Raw genomic sequence first — 22569 nt, 5'->3', positions numbered from 1 at the left:
CAGATGCAGAAATGTTTTCACAAATTAGGGAGGCTAACAAACTGGACAACACAATACTAATGGGTGATTTCAATTACCCGATAATGACTGGATAAATGTAATATCAGGGCATGCTAGGGAGGTAAAATTCCTTGAAGAAAATCAAGGACTGCTTTATGGAGCAGCTGGTATAGCTGCCAATAAGAGGAGGAAAAATTCTACATCTAGTGGAGATCATTATCTGGTGCAGGAGGTAATGGTGCTGGGGCCGATTGATAACAGTGATCATAACATGATCAGATTTGATATTGGCTTTCGAATAAGTACACACAGGAAATCCAATATGTTAGCATTTAACTTTCAAAAAGGAGACTATGATAAACTAAGAAGAACTGTGGGGGAAAAAAAAAAAAAACAGAGGAGCATCTGTGAAGGTCAAAAATTTGCATCAGGCATGGATGCTATTCAAAAATACCATCCTGGAAGCCCAGGCCAACTATATTCCATTAATAAAGGAGGACGGAAGCCCAAATGACAGATGGCATGGTTAAAAAGTGAGGTGAAGGAAGCTATTAGAGCTAAAAGAAAATCCTTTACAAAATGGAAGGATTCAACTGAAAATAATAAGAAACAGCACAAGGAATGGTACATCAAAAGCAAAGAGCTGATAAGGAAGGCAAAGAGGGACTTTGGAAAAAAAGACTGTGCTGGAGGCAAAAACACATATGTTACACTTCTTTGAACGGGTGAACAAACATGCGGATAAAGGTGAGCTGGTTGATATTGTGTATCTGGATTTTCAAAAGGCATGTTTGACAAAGTACCTCATGAAAGACTCCAGAGGAAACTGGAGGGTCATGGGATAGGAGGTACTGTTCTATTGTGGATTAAAAACTGGTTAAAAGATAGAAAAAAGAAAGTAAGGTTAAATGGTCAGTATTTTCAATAGAGAAGGGTAGATAGTGGGGTTCTCCAGGGGGCTATGCTGGGCCTGCTGCTTTTTAACATATTTATAAATGATCTAGAGATGGGAGTAACTAGTGAGGTAATTAAATTTGCTGACGACACAAAGTTATTCAAAGTTGTTAAATCGCAAAAGGACTGTGAAAAATTACAAGAGGACCTTACGAAACTGGGCATCCAAATGGCAGATGACGTTTAATGTGAGCAAGTGCAAAGTGATGCATGTGGAAAAGAAGAACCCCAACTATAGCTATGTAATGCAAGGTTCCACAATAGGAGTCACCGACTAGGAAAGGGATCTAGGCGTTATCATTGATGAAACATTGAAACCACCTGTTCAGTGTGCAGCGGCAGCGGCTAAGAAAGCAAACAGAATGAAAGGTACTATTAGGGAAGGAATGGAAAACAAAAATGAGGACATTATAATGCCTTTGTATCGCTCCGTGGTGTGACCGCACCTTGAATATAGTGCGCAATTCTGGTCACTGAATCTCAAAAAAGATATAGTGGAATTAGAAAAGGTACAGAGAAGGGTGACGAAACTGATAAAGGGGATGGGACGACTTCCCTATGAGAAAAGGCTAAAGCGGCTAGGGCTCTTCAGCTTGGAGAAAAGATGGCTGAGGGGAAATATGATAGAGGTCTATAAAATAATGAATGGAGTGGAATGGGCAGACATGAATCGCTTGTTTACTCTTTCCAAAACTACTAGGACTAGGGGACATGTAATGAAGCTACAAAGTAGTACATTTAAAACGAATCAGTATTTCTTCACTCAACGTGTAATTAAACTCTGGAATTCGCTGCCAGAGAATGTGGTAAAAGCAGTTAGCTTAGCAAGGTTTAAAAAAGGTTTGGCTAGCTTTCTAAAAGAAAAGACCATAAACCATTATTAAAATGGGAAAATCCACTACTTATTTCTAGGATAAGCAGCATAAAATGTATTGTACCATTTTGGGATCTTGCCAGGCACTTGTAACCTGGATTGGCCACTGTTGGAAACAGGATGCTGGACTTAATGGACCTTCGGTCTGTCCCAGTATGGCAATACTTATGCAAAACCCAAAGGTTCTGGAGTATTTTATCAACGGCAAAACCAATGCAACTTATGTCTCCCTTTCTCCGGCTGTTTAACAAACAAGTTTGCAAGCTGACAAATTCTTGACTAATATGACTCATCTGGGATTTGGTTGTTTGTCTGGGCCTTGCCTCGCCAGGCTTGCGGAACAGATGCTGTATGCCTGCTGTATGCTTACGTCACATACCATGGACTCCCTCTTGGCTGCACCCTTTGATCTTGCCGATCAGAATCTCATCCAGGAAGGGACGGAACACCACATAGCGGAAGTGAACTGCAAAGAAAACAAGAAGTCAGGGATGCCTGGCTGAAGTGACTGATTAGAGCTATGGAGGACCACAGAATACAATAGCAGATAAGGGCTGTAAACCTCACATGGCCTGGCCAACTGTCTTGTTATCACTGTGCCAAATTCCCTAGTTAGGCTTTTATGTCACTTCTCAATTAAGGATCCTGTGTACTTAGCCTAGGCTTTCTTGAACGTTACAACTGTTCTGACCAGCAATATCGCCATTGGAAAGCCATTTCACACATTTACTGTTGCTTCTGAGTGTAGGGCCCCATCGGCTTCGTATGAGAACCTCTTCCTAGTGATTCCTGTGCATTGATAGAGGTTTGCTTCTTATGCATTAGATACACCTTAGGCATAACTGAATGTCTATCATAATCCATTTCTCTTCTCCACCTTCAGTCTCATCTCATAGGGCTTTTAGTGCACCTAGCCTTTCTATATTTTTTTCTGAGACACGGCCTCCAGAATTGGATACAACAGTCCAGCTGAGGTCTCACTAACAATCTATATGGATTTCTACCGGTTATTCCTCTTCTAGCATTCCACAAGCCAATCTCTGACTTACTGTACTCTTTCACAACCTTCAGGTTAGCAGACAGATCACCTGAGGACTCTGCCATATATATCTTACACCCTTAGATTTGTGTCCCAAAAGCATAGCTAAATGTATTTGTATTGGATTTTAACTACTAAGCGCTGTCTACTCCCTCAGGTGTGGCTACTGTTGTAGATCTTACTGCCACCTACAGAAACACAAACTTTTCCCTACTAACTTGTCTGAAACACGCCTGATCCTAAGACTGATCTGAGGCATTCCACTGAGAACACCTCTTTTTACCCAGTCAGTTTCTGACTGTCACCTTGGGTTGCACACCTAAGCTACTCAGTTGATCAGCCTTCAATGAGGGACATTAAAATTTCTGCTAAATTAACAGGTAGATGGCAAGTGCTAACCCGCAGAAGATTGGGTCAGGTCAACTGTTCCATGAATTGCAAAGTTTCTGTCACTGAAGGCAAGCTTTACACATGGTTTGCTGCAGACAGTCTGTGTATCGTGCACACACACTCTCTCTCACAAAGTGTATCTGTGTAAAACACTCTCTCTCACAGTCACTGTGTCCCACATAAGCACTCGCACACACTCTCATTCAAATGCACACACACACTCTCTCTCACACACACACACACACACACACACTCGCACCCAGGCTCACTCTCTCTCTGTCACACACACACACTCTCTCTCTCTCAAACATACACACTCCGAGGAAAACCTTGATAGCACCCGTATCATTTGTGTCATAAACGGGCCTTATTTACTAGTTAGTTTATAAAATAAATAATAAACATTTCTTCTGTTTATGATAATTATTTGTCATTGCCCCTGACATGAGCAGTATTTCATTACAAGCTTCCTCAGGGAGGTGTGGACCACAGCTGCAAAACATATATTCACACTGAACTATAATAACTTGAGAATGTGTTTTTTGTAGCAGTGGTCTGTGCCTCCATGAGGAAGTTTGTAGTAAAACATGTTGGGGGCAATGACCAATAATTATTCAGATTATCACAAATAAACAGAACAAATTTTATTTATTTTCACTTAACATATTTTAAATAGTGCAATGATTAAACATGAGCCACAGGTTAATCCAGAATAAGACAATTCTGTGTCATCCAAGTTTGTTTGGTTTTTTTTAATTTACAATACTGAAATACTATGCTTTGTAAAATATTTGACTGAATGATTTGAGATGATGTCATACATATTACATACATCAGTACACATTTTAAGGCACAGGAACACTGAAGGTTCTGAAAAACAGTAAAGCAAAAATCAACCTTTGGTGTGGGAGGCTCCATCCCCAGGGAAGATATAAGAGTCCTCCAGCTTGGTGATGTCATACAAACAGATGCAGAGTCCAACATTGTACACAACCTAATGAAAAACAAGTAATCAATGCTAGATGATAAATTCTCACACACATGCATGCGCGTCTTATTTCATGCATTATACAAAAGTTACCCATCTCACTTAGTTACCTTTGTTATAGATTTATACCGACATCCAAAGTCTAGTAAAGGTGTCTGAAAAAGGGCTCACCTTATTGGCTAGTTTTTTGTTTAGCGCTTCAGTAATAGAGTCATTTAATTTTTGTTCAAACTGCCAGGGTGGGATGCGTACGGTATCCACCATCTCCACAAGCACAAACATGACATCCACCTACAATCAGCGATCTAGAATAGGAAAGAAAACACAGTGAGTGCCCTGGGAAGAAAAAAAAAAACGTTACCATGTCATATCTCCCTCACATTTCCCTTCTTATTGAAAGGCACAGATCTGCTAGTGGATTATTTGAAAATGATGCACAGGTTCACTTTTCACTCTCCTATGCTTCAGACTCTCATTTCACCCTCTCTGTGGCAAGGCCGAACACAGTGCTTCCCAAACATTCATCCAACACAACCAGTAATGGTGGACAAACTGACCCCCCCCCCCCCCCCCAAAAAAAAAAAAATAAAAAAAAAAATTATAATACCACAATGCACTCATTAACCTCAATACTCTGCAAGCCAGGTTTCCAGTTTTACAGGAAACCTACCTACACTGGAGGAGGCAGAACCTGTGAAGATTCACGGACTCACACCCCCATGCCCACTACCATCCAGTGTTCCCAGTTGGGCGCGTTTCCTCCCAAACTGGGTTACTTTTAAGAACCAGCTACGGAAAATCTTTTGCGGTTTCCTGGGCTGTACTTGCAATGCAATCAATTAACGTTCCAAGCCTCAGTCTAGCGTTCCGGACGTTTCTTATTCAAGGAGGTTGCTCTTATTACATTCCAAGCCTCAGTCTGTTGCTTCAATAGCCCCGTGTATGCAAAACCTCATTTTGCTCATCCAATACACCCTCGGTTCTCTCTCCGTCTCGCTCTCAGTGCGCCTCAGTCTGCTATCTGCTGCTCCAATATCTTTGCTCAGCGCATGGCAAACCTCATTCTGCTGCTCCAATGGCCTCTCTCTCTCTCTCTCTCTCTCTCTTAGTGCGTTCCAAGCCTCATTCTGTCCTTGCGTTTCAGACGTTTCTTAAGTTTTTTTTTTCAAGGAGGTTTAATAGACAGGAGACCAAGTGACGTCAAAACGTTGAAAACGATTAATTTAGTCTACGTTTCCCCTTCCCGTGCGTAGCCGTCATCCCCTTACACTCAAAACAAAGCAAGTAAACCTACGAGCTGCTGCATCCAAGTTGTTCATCTTTATTGCTGATAGCATTTTTATTAATCTCACTATGGGGGTCTTTTACACAGTTAAGATAAACCCATCAGGAAACAGGATATCTCCACTGAAATTTGGCCATCTCTATTGTATACAGTGTTAGTTAGTTAGTTAGTTAGTTAGTATAGAAAAATGAGCACAAAATACAGTTTAAAATTGCTGTTTCTACCAGCTATAATATTTTTTAAAGCTGCTTTAATGATAGTCAATTATTTCATGATATTTATATCAACATATGGGAAGCTTTCAAATAAATTAAGTAGAGGAGTGTGGTAGCCGTGTTAGTCCACTCTTAAGGTTATCAATAGAAATCAAACAAAATAAAACATGGAAAAGAAAATAAGATGATACCTTTTTTATTGGACATAACTTAATACATTTCTTGATTAGCTTTCGAAGGTTGCCCTTCTTCGTCAGATCGGAAATAAGCAGAAGGGCACACTTCCCTGTAATTTATCCAGTTGCAAACTATGCCAAAATATTTCACAGGACCCCAAAGTCATCCACAAAGGAAAGATATTCAACATAAAGGGATCTTTCACTTGCTCATCTTCCAATGTGGTATATATCATTCAGTGTAAAAAATGTAATGAAGGATGCTATATTGGAGAAACAGGCCAGATGCTTAAGACAAGATTCAATTTACATAGACATCATATAAACAATGCTGGTGCCAGCAGGGTTCCCACGCCTGTTGGGCAACATTTTACAGGACCAGGACACTGCACCAGTGACTTCACAGTGAGAATCCTCAAAGGTAACTTTAAAACCATACAAGAACGTATGGTTTGAAGTCAGAATGATTGAATATTTTAACACCCAACAGAAAGGACTTAACAAGGACCTGGGGTTCCTAGCCCATTATAAACCATAAAGCTGTATGTCTCTGTTGATCACCCTCCCCTCACCTATCCACACCCACCCTGTTAGAATACCAATGATATGCTTTGATGTCCCCATGCATACTTCCTACCCACCCCCCTCCTCCCACCCTGTCAGACTGTCATAGCAATGCTTGAATGTTTTCACCTATATACACTGTCAGCTAGCACATTTGCTTATTTCCGATCTGACGAAGAAGGGCAACCTTCGAAAGCTAATCAAGAAATGTATTAAGTTATGTCCAATAAAAAAGGTATCATCTTATTTTCTTTTCCATGTTTTATTTTGTTTGATTTCTATTGATACAAATAAATTAAAAAGCTGTCGCTGTCCAATAAGTAAAAGAAAAAATCTTTTGTCCACCTCCTTTTAAGGCACTGCCTATCCAATTGAAACAGCTTTAGACTTACTACAGATGGACCAACAATAAAGAACGACAGCGTGGATGCAGCAGCTCATAGGTTTGCTTGCTTTGTTTTGAGTGTACTAGAGATGATGGCTGATCGGGGAAGTGGAAACGGAGATTACCCAAATTGGCTTCCTTGCTTACAGTGGACTAGATAGGTTCAATTCCACTACTGTCTATTATTGTTATCAATAGAAATCAAACAAAATAAAACATGGAAAAGAAAATAAGATGATACCTTTTTTATTAGACATAATACATTTCTTGATTAGCTTTCGAAGGTTGCCCTTCTTCATCAGATCGGAAATAAGCAAATGTGCTAGCTGACAGTGAGGCTTATTTTCGAAAGAGAAAAACACCCAAATTCCAACCTAAATCGGGAGATGGACGTCTTTCTCTTGTGGGTGCCCAAATCGGTATAATCGAAAGCCGATTTTGGGCGTTTCCAACTGCACTCCGTCGCGGGAACGCATAAAGTTGACGGGGGCGTGTCGGAGGCGTGGTGAAGGCGGGACTGAGGCGTGGTTATCGGCTGAGCAGAGATGTGCGTGCTCGGCCGATAATGGAAAAAAGAAAGGCGTTTTCAGAGAGAATTTAGGTCACTTTTGTTGGACCCGTTTTTTTCACGAACAGGTCCCAAAAAAGTGCCCTAAATGACCAGATGACCACCGGAGGGAACCGGGGATGACCTCCCCTGACTCCCCCAGTGGTCACTAACCCCCTCCCACCAAAAAAAAAAACAAATGTTAAACACTTTTTTCCCAACTTGTAAGCCAGCCTCAAATGTCATCCCCAGCTCCATGACAGCAGTATGCAGGTCCCCGAAGTAATTTTAGTTTAGTTAGTGCTGTGCGGGACCCATGCAGAGAGGAAAAATCGGAAGAAAAAAAAAAAAACAAGCAAGTGCAGGCAGGGACGTCTAAATTACCAGGATAGTGAAAGGGGAATTGAACCAGCAACCTTCCAATTACAAGCTCAGTGCTCTAGCCAGTGAATCACATTATTCAGGTGCTTAGATGTCCTTCAGGGTTGCCAGGTAGAAATTTTTTTTCCAGCCCAATCCAGGCCAGAAACCAGCCCAAAACCCGCCCAAACACAAACCCCGCCCCTGACACCCCCACCCCCGCGTCACCGGCCCCGCCTCCCACGTCATCGGGCCCGCCTCCCCGTCATCAGCCCCGCCTCCCACGTCATCGGGCCCGCCTCCCCGTCATCAGCCCCGCCTCCCCGTCATCGGCCCCGCCTCCCACGTCATCGGCCCCGCCTCCTACGTCATCAGCCCCGCCTCCCACGTCATCGGCCCCGCCCAAAAACGTCACTAACCCCGCCCCCCGCGGCCGAAAAAAATCAAAAAGCCGCCCGGAAGCCTAAAAAACCGCCCAAAAAACCTCAACCCGCCGCGGGCAAAAATTTCCCGCGGCGGGTCGCGGAAAACCGCCCAATTGGGCGGTAAAACCGCCCACCTGGCAACACTGATGTCCTTCCCTTTCCATTAAGTCCCTCCAAGTTTCTGTCAGCCAATCACCGCTGTTTAGCTGACACAGATGTCAGCTAAATGAGCTGTGATTGGCTGACAGAAACTTGGAGAGACTTAATGGAAAAGAAAGGACATCTAATCAGTGGTGCACTGGCTAGAGCACTGAGCTTGTAATCAAAAGGTTGCTGGTTCAATTCCCCCTTTTACTATCTTTTAATTTGGACGTCCCTGACTGCACTTGCTTGCTTGTTTTTTTTTTCTTCCGATTTTTCCTCTCTGCATGGGTCCCGCGCAGCACCAACTAAAGTAAAATTGCTCTGGGGACCTGCATACTACTGTCATGGAGCTAGGTATGATATTTGAGGCTGGCATAGAGGCATCTCAGGGGGACCAGTGCACTACGAATGCTGGCCCCTCCCATGACCAAATGCCTTGGATTTGGTCGTTTTTGAGCTGGGACGCTTCGGTTTCGATTATCGCTAAAAAACAAAAACACCCAGCTCAAAAAACGCCCTAATCCAATGTATTTTCGAAAAAAAAGATGGACGTCCATTTTTTTTTTAAATACAGTTCAGCCCGCCCCTTCACGGACCCGTTCTCGGAGATGGACGTTTTTACAAATGGGCGTTCACGTTCGATTATGCCCCTCAGTGTATATAAGTGAAAACATTCAAGCATTACTATGACAGTCTGACAGGGTGGGAGGATGGGGGTGGGTCGGAGGTATGCATGGGGACATCAAAGCATATCATTGATATTCTAACAGGATGGGTGTGGATAAGTGAGGAGTGGAGTGATCAACAGAGACATACAGCTTTATGGTTTATAATGGGTTAGGAACCCCAGATCCTTGTTAAGTCCTTTCTGTTGGGTGTTAAAATATTCAATCATTCTGACTCCTCTACTACTGTCTATTAAAACTCCTTGTTTCTTTTGAAGGTAATGTCAGCCTTTTCAGACGGAGAGTTTGAATGCTACACAACAAAGTTTAAAGATAAACTCTCGTTTCTGCACAAAGTAGACTGCTTCCAGATGTCTCAGTAAAAGTAAAGAAACCTGGTTATATTTGGTAGATAGACTTGTTGTTTTATGGCACAAACAAGTGGAAAACCTATGGTTAGAAGGGCTGCACAGTTGTGCTTGTTTTGTTGTCTGCTACACTGCAAAAGCTCACAGTGGTCTGTTTTTCTGTGCAAAGAGAGTTTTGGCTGTAGAAGGGAAGGAAGCACAAGAAAGCTGAAAGCACTTCATTGGCTTGGTTTGTTTGTTTTTTTAGCAGCCAGGAAGGGGGGTTTTTAAACTCAGTTGCATTCTCAGGACAGCACACTCAATGCTTGTCTGCTGCATTTTTCCTCTAGAAGAAGATCCGGTCGGAGGGCCACCGAGACTGGAAACCAAGCTGGACCCGGGTCATCAACAATCTCAAGATTCAGTCTAGCTCTCCTGTCTTCCACAGTCCTTCAACAGAAGATGTCTTCTTAGAAGGTAGCAGGATGCAAATTTTGCTAGTGTGGCCAGCATGTTTGCTTGTGTTTCCAAAAAAATCAAAATATCGTCTGCATCACTCAAATATAAATAACAGTCCAGTTCATTAACAGGCTTCAAAGTAGAAAATGACACGGGGACAAAGATTGTCCCTGTCCGCTGTCCCCATCCCTGTGGTTACTGCAGGTCCCCGTTCCCATGTTATTCTCTGCTGACGGGTCCTCCTGTGTCCCCTGTGATGCATCGAGGAAGAACGTGATGTCACAGGGGCATAACCCAGCTGGTACTGATACAGCAGGGGGTAAGGGTTTAGGACCAAGGAGGTTAGATTAAGAACAGGAGACGGTATGAGGCTATCTAGTCCATTATATGGGTTGAAGGCAGTAGGCGGAGTCACTGGTTCAGCCAAAACATTAGCAAACGCTATGGAAAACAATTAGAAATAATGGACTGCTTATGCCTGTTTCATCAGTAAAGAGGCAAAATCTGTGCCTGTTGGATAGGCAGTGCCTTAAAAGGTGGAGGACAAAAGATATTTTTTCAAAATTATTTGACAGCTTTCTAATTTATTTGAAAACTTCCCATATGTAGATATAAATTTCATGAAATAAAAACTGAATATCATTAAAACAGCTTCAAAAATTATTGTAGCTGGTGGAAACAGCACTAATAAAGGCTGTATTTTGTGCTCATTTTTCTACACTGTTCTATACATTACAGTAATACATGGCCAAATTTAAGGGGTCCTTTTACAAAGGCACGCTGAAAAATGGCTTGCAGTGGTGTAAGCGCAGGTTTTAGGCATGCACCAATCCATTTTTCAGCGTGGCTGTAAAAAAGGCCTTTTTTGCCAAAAATGGACATGCGGCAAAATCAAAATTGCTGTGCGTCCATTTTGGGTCTGAGACCTTACTGCCAACCATTGATCTAGTGGTAAAGAATTCGGGTGGTAATGACCTACGAGCGTCAAATGCCACTTGGTGTGCGTCCATTACATGCATCTCATCCACTACGTGCATCTAAAAATAAAAAATATTTTTCAGATGTGTGTATCAGACATGCACCAAAAATGAAATTACCGCAAGAGCCATGCAGTAGTTGGGCGGTAACTCCATTTTGGCGTGCATTGGGCACACATAGATGCTTACGCAGCTTAGTAAAAGGGGCCTGAGTGATGATATCCTGTTTACTAATGGGTTCATCTTAACTGTTGAAATCTGCCTTGGGAAGCCTGGTGTCAAAAAGATTGAAAGTAAAATTAAATTATCCTTTCATTGGGGCACGTGGAATCATATCTTCACCTCATTGCTTTTGTAAACGGATTATTCTGTTTTGAGCATTTTCAGGGACAAATGTTTTTCATAAGTCAAAATAATAAAAATACATATTTTCTTTCATGTAGGCCTCTCATTTGTTTAAACATAACTAAGTGGACTGTAAGCCTCTAATGCAGTTCATTGGTTTTCTTATATTTTGTCCTTGTGGTGATTTATACTGTGCCAAAACTGGAAATACAGTTAGACAGAATAATAGAATTCAGTAACATTCAAAACTTATTTTTTGTTTTAATCATCTTTATGCAAAGCACAGCATGTTGGTTGATAAGCTTCATACAGAACAAGAAAAAAAAAAACTGTGAACTGTCCAACATGGCACAATAAAAACTTTTACTGAACTCATGTCAATTCATTTTCCCATCACCAGATTTGTTCCTGTCATTCAGTTCCAACTCTTTTATGGCTGCTTTCACTTAGTGATCATTATTCCCAGGATGCATCTATATACATTATTCAATATCTCTCTTAGTAGTGATAAATAATATTAAGTTGATTTTTATAATATACCATTGCATTCCAGAAAACAAAAGGAGCAAGTTCCCACGAACCATCTTTCTCTTTTGATCTAGGCACAGGAAAAAAAATATATATATTTTTATTATATTTTTGGGTGTCAATACAGAGAAACATGTATGACAGCAAACTAATACAGAAACATTTTCAAACATGGTACACAATCCAAGAATGCTTGTGCAAAAGTTGCCAACAGTAACCGCATAGAATTCCTCCATAACGACCTTATGTATTTCCCCCCAGAAATCTCCTGTGAAACAAACCCCTTCCACTAACACACTAGCATACTTCCATCTATCCCGAAGAGAGGCCCGCACCAAACATCCCTTGTCTTTTTTTTTTATGTTTATGCAATAATTATATACACAAGTAATTATCTTGTTACATGTAACACAGGAAACTAATGAGTTCAAATAAATACATAGCATATACTCTATCATAGAGATTTGTTCAAATCAAGAAACAAAAATACTTCTCTTTTGTCCCTTCCTTAGACCACAAAAACAAGGGGGGAGTGGAAAATAAATCAGGGAGATCAAACAACAATATATCAAAATTTTAAAGAAAAGGCTCAATGCCCTCCCACCTTCTTATTTCTTAAGCCATACTGATGTTATAATCTTGTTACTTTTTTCAGGTCTATGAAAGATCTCAGTTGATCTGGTAGGAAGAAGACATATTTAATTCCCAAATATTTCACCATACATTTGCATGGGTATACTAGCAGGAAAGTTGCCCCTAAGGACCTCGTCTCTTCTCTCATATCTAGGAATTTCTTCCTTCTCTCTTGAGTAATTTTAGTTCCATCAGGAAAAATCCGTAATTTTTGACCACAAAACTGTTGATGCATATTTTTAAAATACAATTTCAATATAGCATTAAAGACTTGCTCAAAGACAAATGAAATCAAGAGTGTAGTTCTATTTGTTACTTCAGTCAATGAGTCCTCTAAAATCAATGAAATGTCCTTCAATTCTTCAGATTTCTCTTGTTCCAATTCTTCAGGAATCCCTCCCTGATTCTTTTTTTCAGGTAGAAAGTATATTTTATTTATTGGAGGAATATTTTGAGGGGAAATTTTCAAAATCTCAACAAGGTATTTTGTAAACAGTTCTATAGGGAGGATTCCTATTGGTCTTGGAAAATTCAAAATCCTCATAGTCAAGCGTCTATTATAGTTCTCTATTTGTTCAACTTTTTGACGAATGCTTGAATTATGTTTAATAAGCACTGAAACATTTTCCTTAATATTAGAAATATCATTTTGGGATTTCTGTACCTGATCGTTGAAATCCTGTTTCAGTTTGTCCATTGATTTAGAAAGTTGTTCCACCGTAACTACCAGATTCATCGTTTCTTGGGTGGATTTTGTTATCAACACTTTCATACTTTCCATAGCCTGCCATATGGTATCAAGAGTCTCCACCATGGGGGGATTCAAAGCTCCTTTCCCAGCCGAACTGATAGTAGTTGCCGAAAGCAATTCAGAGAAACCTCTCCGCAGGTCCCAGTCTTCGCACCTTCCGTGTCCTGTGGGCCTGCCTTCTCGTCTCGCATTATGGCAGGGCACGGTGGAGTTCCAGCTATCGGAGGAGAGAGCATGGTTTCATTTTCCAGAGACGTCGGGTTCCCTTCCCCGGCGTCTAAAGGAATCTCAACTCCGGATTCAATCGGTGGGCGTCGGAGTGTGAAACTATCCAGCGTTTGCTGTTTTGGAGAAGAAGCAAGAGCTGGAGAAGGTAAAGCTCTTACAACCCCTTTTCTCTTAGTATGGGGCATTTTTTCAGCGAGGCAATTTTTGTGCAGCTAAGCGTTGGTCTGTCTCATTTCTCTCGGCATGCCAGCGCCATCTTGACCCGTCCCCCTTCCAAACATCCCTTGTCATCCACTATACACACATCCCTTCCTCATTCACTCCTCCCCCCGCCCCCCTCCCTAGGTGTCAAGCATCTCTAAACAACGCTTCCACAGCAAAGCATAATGTCTATTATCTATTTTAAGGGACTTAGAGTAAAACAGACCCTCATACTTGCCTATCTCTCACAGTCTCGCTATCCAACGTTCAAAAGGTATTGGGTCAGGAGAGATCCAGAACTGTAATATAGTTTTCCTAACCAGTAACAGGGACATGCATAAAAAACGCCGTTGAGGCTGAGTTAATTGTTGAGATAAGAGTAACCCTTGATCCCCCAGAAGTATGGTGGCATAATCCCATGCCAACTCTTTCTGTACAACCTTATTAATTAAAGCGAAAACCCTGTTCCAGATCGTGAGGGCAGGACATTCTAAAAAAGAATGAATAAGTGTGCCTCTACCACTGAGGCATCTAAGATAGCAATCATTATCCCAGAGACCTAGTGCAGCGCCCTTGGTCCTAGTCATGTAATATCTATGCAGTATTTTGTATTGCATTTCCTGCAAGTCCACTGCCTTAACCATCTCATATAAAGTGGAGAAGAGCGTACTAAAACAAGAGCGTGTATACTCAGTGCCCAGATCACCATTCCATTGTTGCACCAGCCTCTCATCCCCCCCAAAGGTATGGTCACTTTCATGATCTTATTCCAGGTGGACAATCTATTCAATGGGATAGGTAATCGCAGAAGGATGGCATCCAATTCACCATATGCCCAGTTATTGCCATACTCAGTCCTCAAAGAAGACCAGTAGTGCCAGACCTGGAGATATGCTGGTTCGAAACCCTCCATTTTTTCTTTTTCCTGGTTAAAGGGGGGGGGGGGGAAGGGAAATGGGACTTGATATACCTCCTTTTTGAGGTTTTTGCAACTACATTCAAAGCGGTTTACATATATTCAGGTACTTATTTTGTACCAGGGGCAATGGAGAGTTAAGTGACTTGCCTAGAATCACAAGGAGCTACAGTGGGAATCAAAGGCCACTGCACTAACCACTAGGCTACTCCTCCACTCCAAGGCAAGAAAAGAGTCCTTGCCCTTTTCAAGGAACTGTCCAATGCTGGTGCATCCTTCTCTATTCCATCTCCAAAATTCCAAACATCCCATACCCGCCGGGAATGCCAAATTACCCACAAGACTCAGGAAAGGCAAAGCCTCAGGAGTGCATCCCTGACACGCCACCAGCACCAAGCCCTATGCAGTGGACGAAGAAACCTCAATTTAGGGGCAACTGGAGAGCTAGCACCCAAACACAAGTGCAGTAGGTTTATAAATGAGAAGGGACAACTCCAAGCATCCATCCATCCTAGGGGAGAATAACGACAGGTCCCCGTCACTCCCTCAAAAATAAAGTGCATCAGGGCAGCTATATTGTACAGTCGGAGATCTGGAAGGCCAAGGCCTCTCAAACATCTATCTAAAATTAACTTCTGGTTCCTAATCCTCGCCCTCCTCTGGCGCCAGATAAAAGAGGCACTCATCTCTACGTAGTACCCAGATAGGGACAGCTTGGAGCGGGTATAACAATTTGGGCAAGAGTATAATTTTCACCAGTGCCACCCTACCAAGCAAGGAGATCGGCAGGTCCCGCCAAGCTTCACTCAGCCTCCTAATTTTAGTGATTGGATCCAGGACATTACACTTGTAAAACATAGTTGGATTGGTACTTAGATAGATTCCCAGATATCTTAGTTAGCCTTTTACTGGGGGGATGGATAATGTGGACACCCAAGGATCACCGGCCCACCCAGACAGGGGAAGGAGCTCCGATTTATTATTATTATTATTATTTGTTACATTTGTACCCCACATTTTCCCACCTATTTGCAGGTTCAATGTGGCTTACACAGTACCGTCAAGGCATTCACCAAGTCGGTTGAGAACAAATACAAGGTTGTATAGTGATCGAATGAGGTAGTTGTGAAGGGTCAGGTTTAGTGCAATTGACCCGCAAACCCGAGAGATCCCCAAAGGCTCGTACAAGAGACAATGCATCCGGTAAGCCACAGGGTGCATTTGCCAGGTATAACAAGATATCATCTGCAAAAAGATTTATACGTGTCTCCCTATTCCCTACCATAATACCTCGTATACAGGCACTACCAGTGGAGTGCTGGAGCAGGCTCGCAAGAGCCGGTTGTTAAGTTTTTATGAATTTTGGGAGCCGGTTGTTAAAGTAGGGCCCTCCATGGCTACTTTAACAACTGGCTCCCAAAATGTGGGCTTGGGCCCCCTGCTGAATTCTCTTTTACTTTGCTGGTGGGGATGCTGAGCCCTGCCAGCCAAGTAAATAGACTGCTGCTGCTCCCAGCTCCTTGTTTCCAGCTCTGAGCAGCAGGCTGGGACTTCTCCAGCATGTGTGAGAAGTTAAAGCATGCTGTTCAGAGCAAGACGTTGGGAGTGCTGGCAGTCCATTTATTGGCTGCCAGCAAAGGTATGCCTAGTGTGCCCGCATGAAGGGAGGGAGGAGAGAGAGGCAAGTGTTGCTCCCCCCCCCCCCCCCCCCCCGGCCACCCTTGGCCCTTCCATCTGCAGAGCTGGCTACGTCCGGAGAAAGAGCCTGTTGTTAAAAATTTACCAGCACACCCCTGGGCACTACCCTGGATCTTCGAAGCCAGAGGTTCTATAGCTAGTAAGAAAAGAAGTGGGGACCGGGGGCATCCCTGTCAGGTACCTCTCTGTAGAAAAAAGCTATCCGTGAGTTTATTGTTTATTATTAATTGCGCCTGTGGGGAAGAGTAAAGAGCAGATACCCAATTAACAAAAGCCCCTCGTAAACCAAAATGTTCCAGAACCCACAAAAGGTACTGCCACGATATATTATCAAAAGCTTTCTCCATATCTAGCCCCACTATAGCCCCCATTCATTCCTTCCTTCCCTGTGCTCATGTATGGCCAGCAGCGCTCAATAGAGATTCATTGATGCATACCGACCCGGGACAAAGCCCACCTGATCTTCATGCACAAGGAAGGGAATTACCACATTCAGGCGCAGGGCCATTATAGCAGAAAAAATATTTTAAATGCTCTCAGGTTTCAACCTAATTTTTTTTGTTACATTTGTACCCTGTGTTTTCCCACTCATAGCAGGTTCAATGTGGCTTACATAGTATATACAGGTACTTATTTGTACCTGGGGCAATGGAGTCACAAGGAGCTGTCTGTACCTGCAGTGGGAATTGAACCCAGTTCCCCAGGACCAAAGTCCACCACACTAACCACTAGGCCACTCCTCATGTTTGATGTGGGATATAAATGTCATAAATAAGTAAATACATGCATAGATATAAACTCTTAAATATTGAGCACCTGATTTTCATAACATATCATCTCTTTTAGTGTTGCTTTACCAGGAGAAAACAAACCTCTGCACGAATACAACATGTGGTAGGGTATCTCTATAACCAGACCCTCCAAATGACACACTGATTACAATTGATGATAACAAAGCTGGCATGTTTGAAAATATAAGTGAGATTAAATAATAAATGTTACCAATAATAAAGAACGACAACGTGGATGCAGCAGTTCATAGGTTTGTTTGCTTTGGTTAGAGTGTACCCAGAATGACAATCTCTGGGAAACAGAGATTAACCCAAGTAACTTCATCTTTTTGATGTCATGCCTTCTCCTGTTCTCAATCAAACCTCCTTGGTTAGGACTAAGGAGGTAGGATGAAAACAGGAGTCGAGATGACATCAAAAAGTTGATGCCAATTAGAATAGTCTCTGTTTCCCCTTCCCCACACAGCCGTAATCCCAGTACACTCAAAGGAAACAAACCTATTAAGTGCTGCATCCACGTTCTTTATTGGTAGCATCTTTATTTAATCTCACGTATATTTTCAGACATGCCAGCTTGTGCGGCATACGGATGTACACAGAGGAAGTATAATAACAAGAGGCCACTTCAACTCTCTATGGCCATTTTGAATCGGCGCCGGGACTGTCAGCATTGCAAGGGGAACAGAATGCAGGGCAGCGCTCCGGGCAGGAAAAAGGGGGCTCTTTCCTGCCCCAAAGCAGTCACTAGACCACCAGGGCAGTAAAGTAAGTTAAGGGGAGGAGAGGACTCCCTTAGGGGGTTGTGATGGGGGGCGGGGGGTGAAAAGGATGGGGTGATATGTGACAGGGGGTGGGTCAGGAGTGTGGTGGGGGCGGGCATGGGTCTTTTTTTTGAGGGGGGGGACCAAATATGGTAACCCTAGTCATGTACGTTAACAGATACCTTCACAGCTGTAACCTGGTACAGTAAAAGATGTTACCCTTGTTCCCTTAAATTTTCCTCCACTCTGCCACAGATGTACAGTAGAGTCCCATGGAAGTGATGTATGGGCTGCCTGGGTGTTAAGGCTTAGTATCTCGAGAAGCTCCTTTCTTCTTCCCAAATGAGACTATAAGGGATGAGAAATGTCTCCACACCTCCTCACTACAGCAAGCCAGCATTGGGTTTCGGATCTGTCACTTGTCCCAGTCTCTGAATCCTTGCTCTTGCAAGTGCCACTAATGTCTAACCGGTTGGATATAGATAGGCTGATCAATGGTGTACCAAGAGTAGGGAGGTGGGTGCGGGCAGCTAGGGGATGCACTGAGCAGTCACGTGGTTGTTGGCTCTTCCGTTCCCCTGCTCCAGAACAAGAAGTTGACCTCAGAGAGAGCAGAGGACTGGCAGAAGTGACAGCTGTGTGACTGCTCAGCGAACTCCAATGCTTGGAGGAAGGTGGGCATGGGGTGACACGTCTGGAGGAGAGGGGTGCTCCGCCCTGGGTGGCAACCAAGCTAGGTACTTCACTGGGGCTGATTTTCTCTCTCTCATTGGAGTCAGCTGCAGGCATTGACAGAAATGGGGCTCTCCCTTGACGGGTATGGTCAGTGGTGAGAGAGATCCCAAAGACAGATTTTGGCAGCACAGTCAGAGTTTAAATCTTCTTCGCGGGAGTATACTACTGCCACTAGCAACACCACTTCAGAAGGTCCAACTCCTTCCCTACTTCCAGGTTCCCTTCCAGAAATTACTCTAATCCTCTGTCAGAACCTAATCCCAGAAGGTCTGACTACCCCGTGCATAGGTGCCCAGCTGCAAGAAGACCCGACAAGCCTCATTACAGTACCATGGAGCGCTATGCAGCACAACACAACAGGAAGCTAGAATCCATTAGTGCTGCAGCCTGTGGGACCTGTCATCTTCGGATTTATGCACTGCTGTGTTCCCCCCCCCCCCTGCCGCCAACTCTCACACACTGTAGCAGTCAGCACTCTAAAGATTGTGGCAGGCCTACCTCAGGTACTTGGCACAGTATAGTATAAGTCATCACAAGGACAAAATATAAGGAAACCAATGGACTGCATTAGGGGTTTAACGTCCATTTAGTTATGTTAAAACAAATGAGACCTGCATGAAAGAAAAAAAATTTGAATTATTATTTTGACTTATGAAAACCACTTGTCCCTGAAACATGCTCAAAACAGAATAGTCCATTTAAAAAAAGAGATGAGGTGAAAATATGATTCCATGTGTCCCAATGAAAAGAGAGTTTAATTACTTCCAATCTTTATAACACCAGGCTTCCCAAGGCAGATTACAGCAACAGTTAAGATGAACCCATCAGTAAACAGGATATCCTCACTGAAATTTGGCAATATATTATTTATAGAACAGTGTAGAAAAAGGAGCGCAAAATATAGCCTTTATTAGTGCTGTTTCCACCAGCTATATTAATTTTTAAGCAATTTCAGTGATACTCAATTTTATTTCATGATATTTATATCTACATATGGGAAGCTTTTAAATAAATTAAAAAGCTGTTGAGGAAAAAAAACCTTTTTTGTTCTTCACCTTTTAAGGCACTGGGATGAAAAAAGGTGCAGGGTGGGATAAGGGGGGAGGGAGAAGAAAGGAGATGCTGGTCCGTGGGAGGGGGGAGCGCCAACTGATAGTTTGCAGGGGGCGCCAGAGACCCAAGCACAGACCCTGGACTGGAACCGGGGGGGGGGGGGGGGGGAGTAAGAGAATGGATAGGAAAAGATGATATGTGTAATGGACACTGACCTTGGTGGGGGGAGGGAGAGAGAAATATGCAAGTGCTGCTCTGATGGATCAGGGTGGGAAAGGGACAGGAAAAAAGGCTGGACTAGGGGAGAACAGACAGGGAATGATGCTGAATAGAATGGAAGAGAAGGACAGATACCGGCCCCAGGGTAGAGGGGGGCAGGGACAGACGGGAAGAGGTGCTGAACTTAGGAATGAGAGAGAACTGGACTGGGGAAGGGGAAAAGAGGGACAGAGACACTGGACACAGGAGGGAGGAATACTGGACTGTGAAGGGGTGGTGGGAATTGAGAGGGAGAGATACTGGCCACAGAGTAGGAAATGCAGAAGAAAGAGTAGAGTCACAGAGACACAGAAGCGATGCTGGGCATGGAGGGAGCATAGGTACAGGGACACAGAAGGGCAATGCTGGTCAGAGAGGGGATAGGGACACAGGGGCAATGCTGGACATGGTGGGGGGGGATGAATAGGGACACAGAGGCAAATTGCTGATCACAGGGATGGGGATATGGAGGAAATGTAGGACAGGTCAAGGTAGGCACATAGAGGGGAAATGCTGAGCATACAGGAGGATAGGGACACTAAAGGCAGATTAATGGAAGAAGGGACAGGGACACAGAGGGGAAATACTGGATAGGGGAGATAGGGACGCAGAGGGAATATGAATGATTGACATGGAGAGACAGGACATGTCAAATGGACAGAAGACCCTGCAAAGGCACACCAAAAAAAAAAAAAAAATAGAAAAGCAGGAAAGAGACCCTGGGACTAAAGCGAATACAAAAATGAAATGCTCAGACAACAAAGGTAGTAAAAAGTATTTTATTTAGAATTTATTAATTGAAATATACAGTGCAATCCGCTTAAGTGCAAGGGTCTGGGACCAAAGAAATGCATGTAGTTAACCAGAGGTTGCACTTAACCATTGTGACCCAAAGAAGCTTGACATCTGATAAACATATTGTAACCCGAGGGGTTAATAAAATAAATAAAATTACTCAAGTTGTCCCAGGGTTCCATTGTGGCCAGCAGCACAGGTCCTTGGAATTTGCTGAGACCTGAGCTTCTGTTGCCTGGGTAACAGCAGTTGGCAGAGTGGGTCTGACAGCTGAAGTGAGTGGAGGTGCTGCTCTGAGTGAGAGAGGCAGAGGTGAATTTGAGGAAAATAAGAGTTATTGGAGTGAGTTTGGGTGACAGTAAAGGTAATAAGGGAAGAGTGGGAGAGTGAAGGTGTGACTGGGGAGAGGTTTAAATTGATTTCTGCTAACTTTGGGAATTTTGGGTAACTGCTGAATGAATTGCAGGGGGAAATAAGTTGAAGTGTTTAAATGAAAGCCAGATGAGAACAGGGTGATTGTGGTAAGGGAATATTTAAAGGAATTAAATAATAGGAAACAGGGAAAGAATTTTGGTAAACTAGGTAAATGTAAGGGAAGTAAAGTGGAGAAAGGTGATGGAATGTTGACACAGTGAGCTGATGATGGAATGTTGAGTGTGGTGCATATGAGTAAAGGCTGTCAGTCACTCTTTCACAGCTTAGGGAAATAAAAAATAGCAAGGACCTACAGAGAAAGGGAATTTTGGTTAATTTTATTTTGTTAGATTACATTGGCCACAGTATTTGGTAATACTTCCCAATAGTTTTAAAATTGTAAATTCAAAATGCAGGAGAGGCAGGGTTTTGCCTTCTTTTAGTTATTTAAGCGAAAGGTTTAGGAAGAAGCTGTATACTGGATCGGACTGTCGGAGTTCCGGAAAACAACACAGGCCCCCACGCAATAAAGTCTATGCTACACACCAACGAGAGAAAACCTGCCTCAGCTAAGTGACTTTGGGAAAGCAGGGAAAATCTAAAAAGGGAAAAGGGAAAGTTGAAAAAAAATCATACTTACCTTATTCTTCGGTGATAGTGGATGAGCAGTTGGAGACATCTGTGAATAGAATAAATAATACCCAAAGAATCAATTCTTAAGGGTTATAGCAAAAGAAAATATATTTCATGTTTGTTTTGAGAAATTTATGATGTAAAGAAGAATTCATTTGTTGCTTATTATACAAGAGATAAGAATGTTTTAAATAAACTTGTTATATTGTTTCAGACAATCAAATTTGCTTTATTGCCTCCAAAGAAATAGGGAGAAATCCTGAATTTAGTTTATATTTCCTCACCTATCCTTCGAGGGTAGGTGACGAGGTTAGTTTTTGTGGTCCTCTCCCCATTCCTGGGTGCTGGGTTCCGGAAACGCTGCCACGACTACTGACATCAGGCTAACCGGAATCCTGTTTCTACCTTACATCACACCCAGGCGTGAGGGGGCGGAGCTACAATATGTACAGTACTGTTTATTATTATACGTACAGTATACAGTCTCCGTTAACTGACGTTAGGCTTACTTGAAGTAATCAGTTATAGTCCTCTGTACACTATTGTGTCTGTGGGTTCCATTGACTATGTCTGCCAGATGGTAAAAACTGTCATAGCACTGACATCCAGTGATCTCCAGATAGGCCCACACGGTGTTGAGACTCTCCAGCGCTCTTGCAAAAGTGACAAGAGGAGGTTGTTGAATGTCGTCAGCATGTGCCTCGCTGCTCATTTCATCCTCTGTTTCATTATCAGCCAGTGTTGCCTGCGTGTAGGCGCATATCTCAACATCAGTGCTGTCGTCAGCTGTTTGTAGATCGTAATCAACAGCTATGTAGTGATGAAACTCCTCTTCAGTAAAACCGTCTGGGATGTCAATACCTGTTCATCTGATGCGTTTGCAACAGCTGCATCTGTTTCGTCCCTCTCCACATCCTTAACAAAGCTTGCCCGCTTGTAGCAGTTCACAATGGTTGCCTGTGTAACATGATTCCAGGCTTCTTTCTGCATATGTAGGGAATCCAACAGTGATAGATTACAAGCCAGTTCAACAGC

At 42.9% G+C, this 22569-nt stretch overlaps 1 protein-coding gene across 5 annotated transcripts in view; it reads right to left on the bottom strand.

Moving 5' to 3' along the window:
- POLR3H (RNA polymerase III subunit H) overlaps positions 1-21581 on the bottom strand; it is a 37981-nt gene extending 16400 nt beyond the window's left edge. The window contains exons 1-4 of one of the 5 annotated variants that reach the window (XM_030207852.1): positions 21542-21581; positions 4417-4550; positions 4155-4251; positions 2208-2294 (exon numbers count right to left, since the gene is read on the bottom strand). In XM_030207852.1, coding sequence (XP_030063712.1) covers positions 2208-2294; positions 4155-4251; positions 4417-4527 — 295 coding nt within the window. In that variant the 5' untranslated portion in view covers positions 4528-4550; positions 21542-21581. Of the gene's footprint in view, positions 1-2207; positions 2295-4154; positions 4252-4416; positions 4551-4915; positions 5335-21541 lie in introns of those variants that run through there. The other 4 variants (XM_030207843.1, XM_030207817.1, XM_030207826.1 and 1 more) reach the window with 4 other exon arrangements.
- Between the last annotated feature and the right edge of the window lie 988 nt (positions 21582-22569).

Source organism: Microcaecilia unicolor, chromosome 1, assembly GCF_901765095.1.
Source record: "Microcaecilia unicolor chromosome 1, aMicUni1.1, whole genome shotgun sequence".
NCBI classification, from domain to species: domain Eukaryota; kingdom Metazoa; phylum Chordata; class Amphibia; order Gymnophiona; family Siphonopidae; genus Microcaecilia; species Microcaecilia unicolor.
This window is presented reverse-complemented; position numbering and strand designations above follow the sequence as displayed.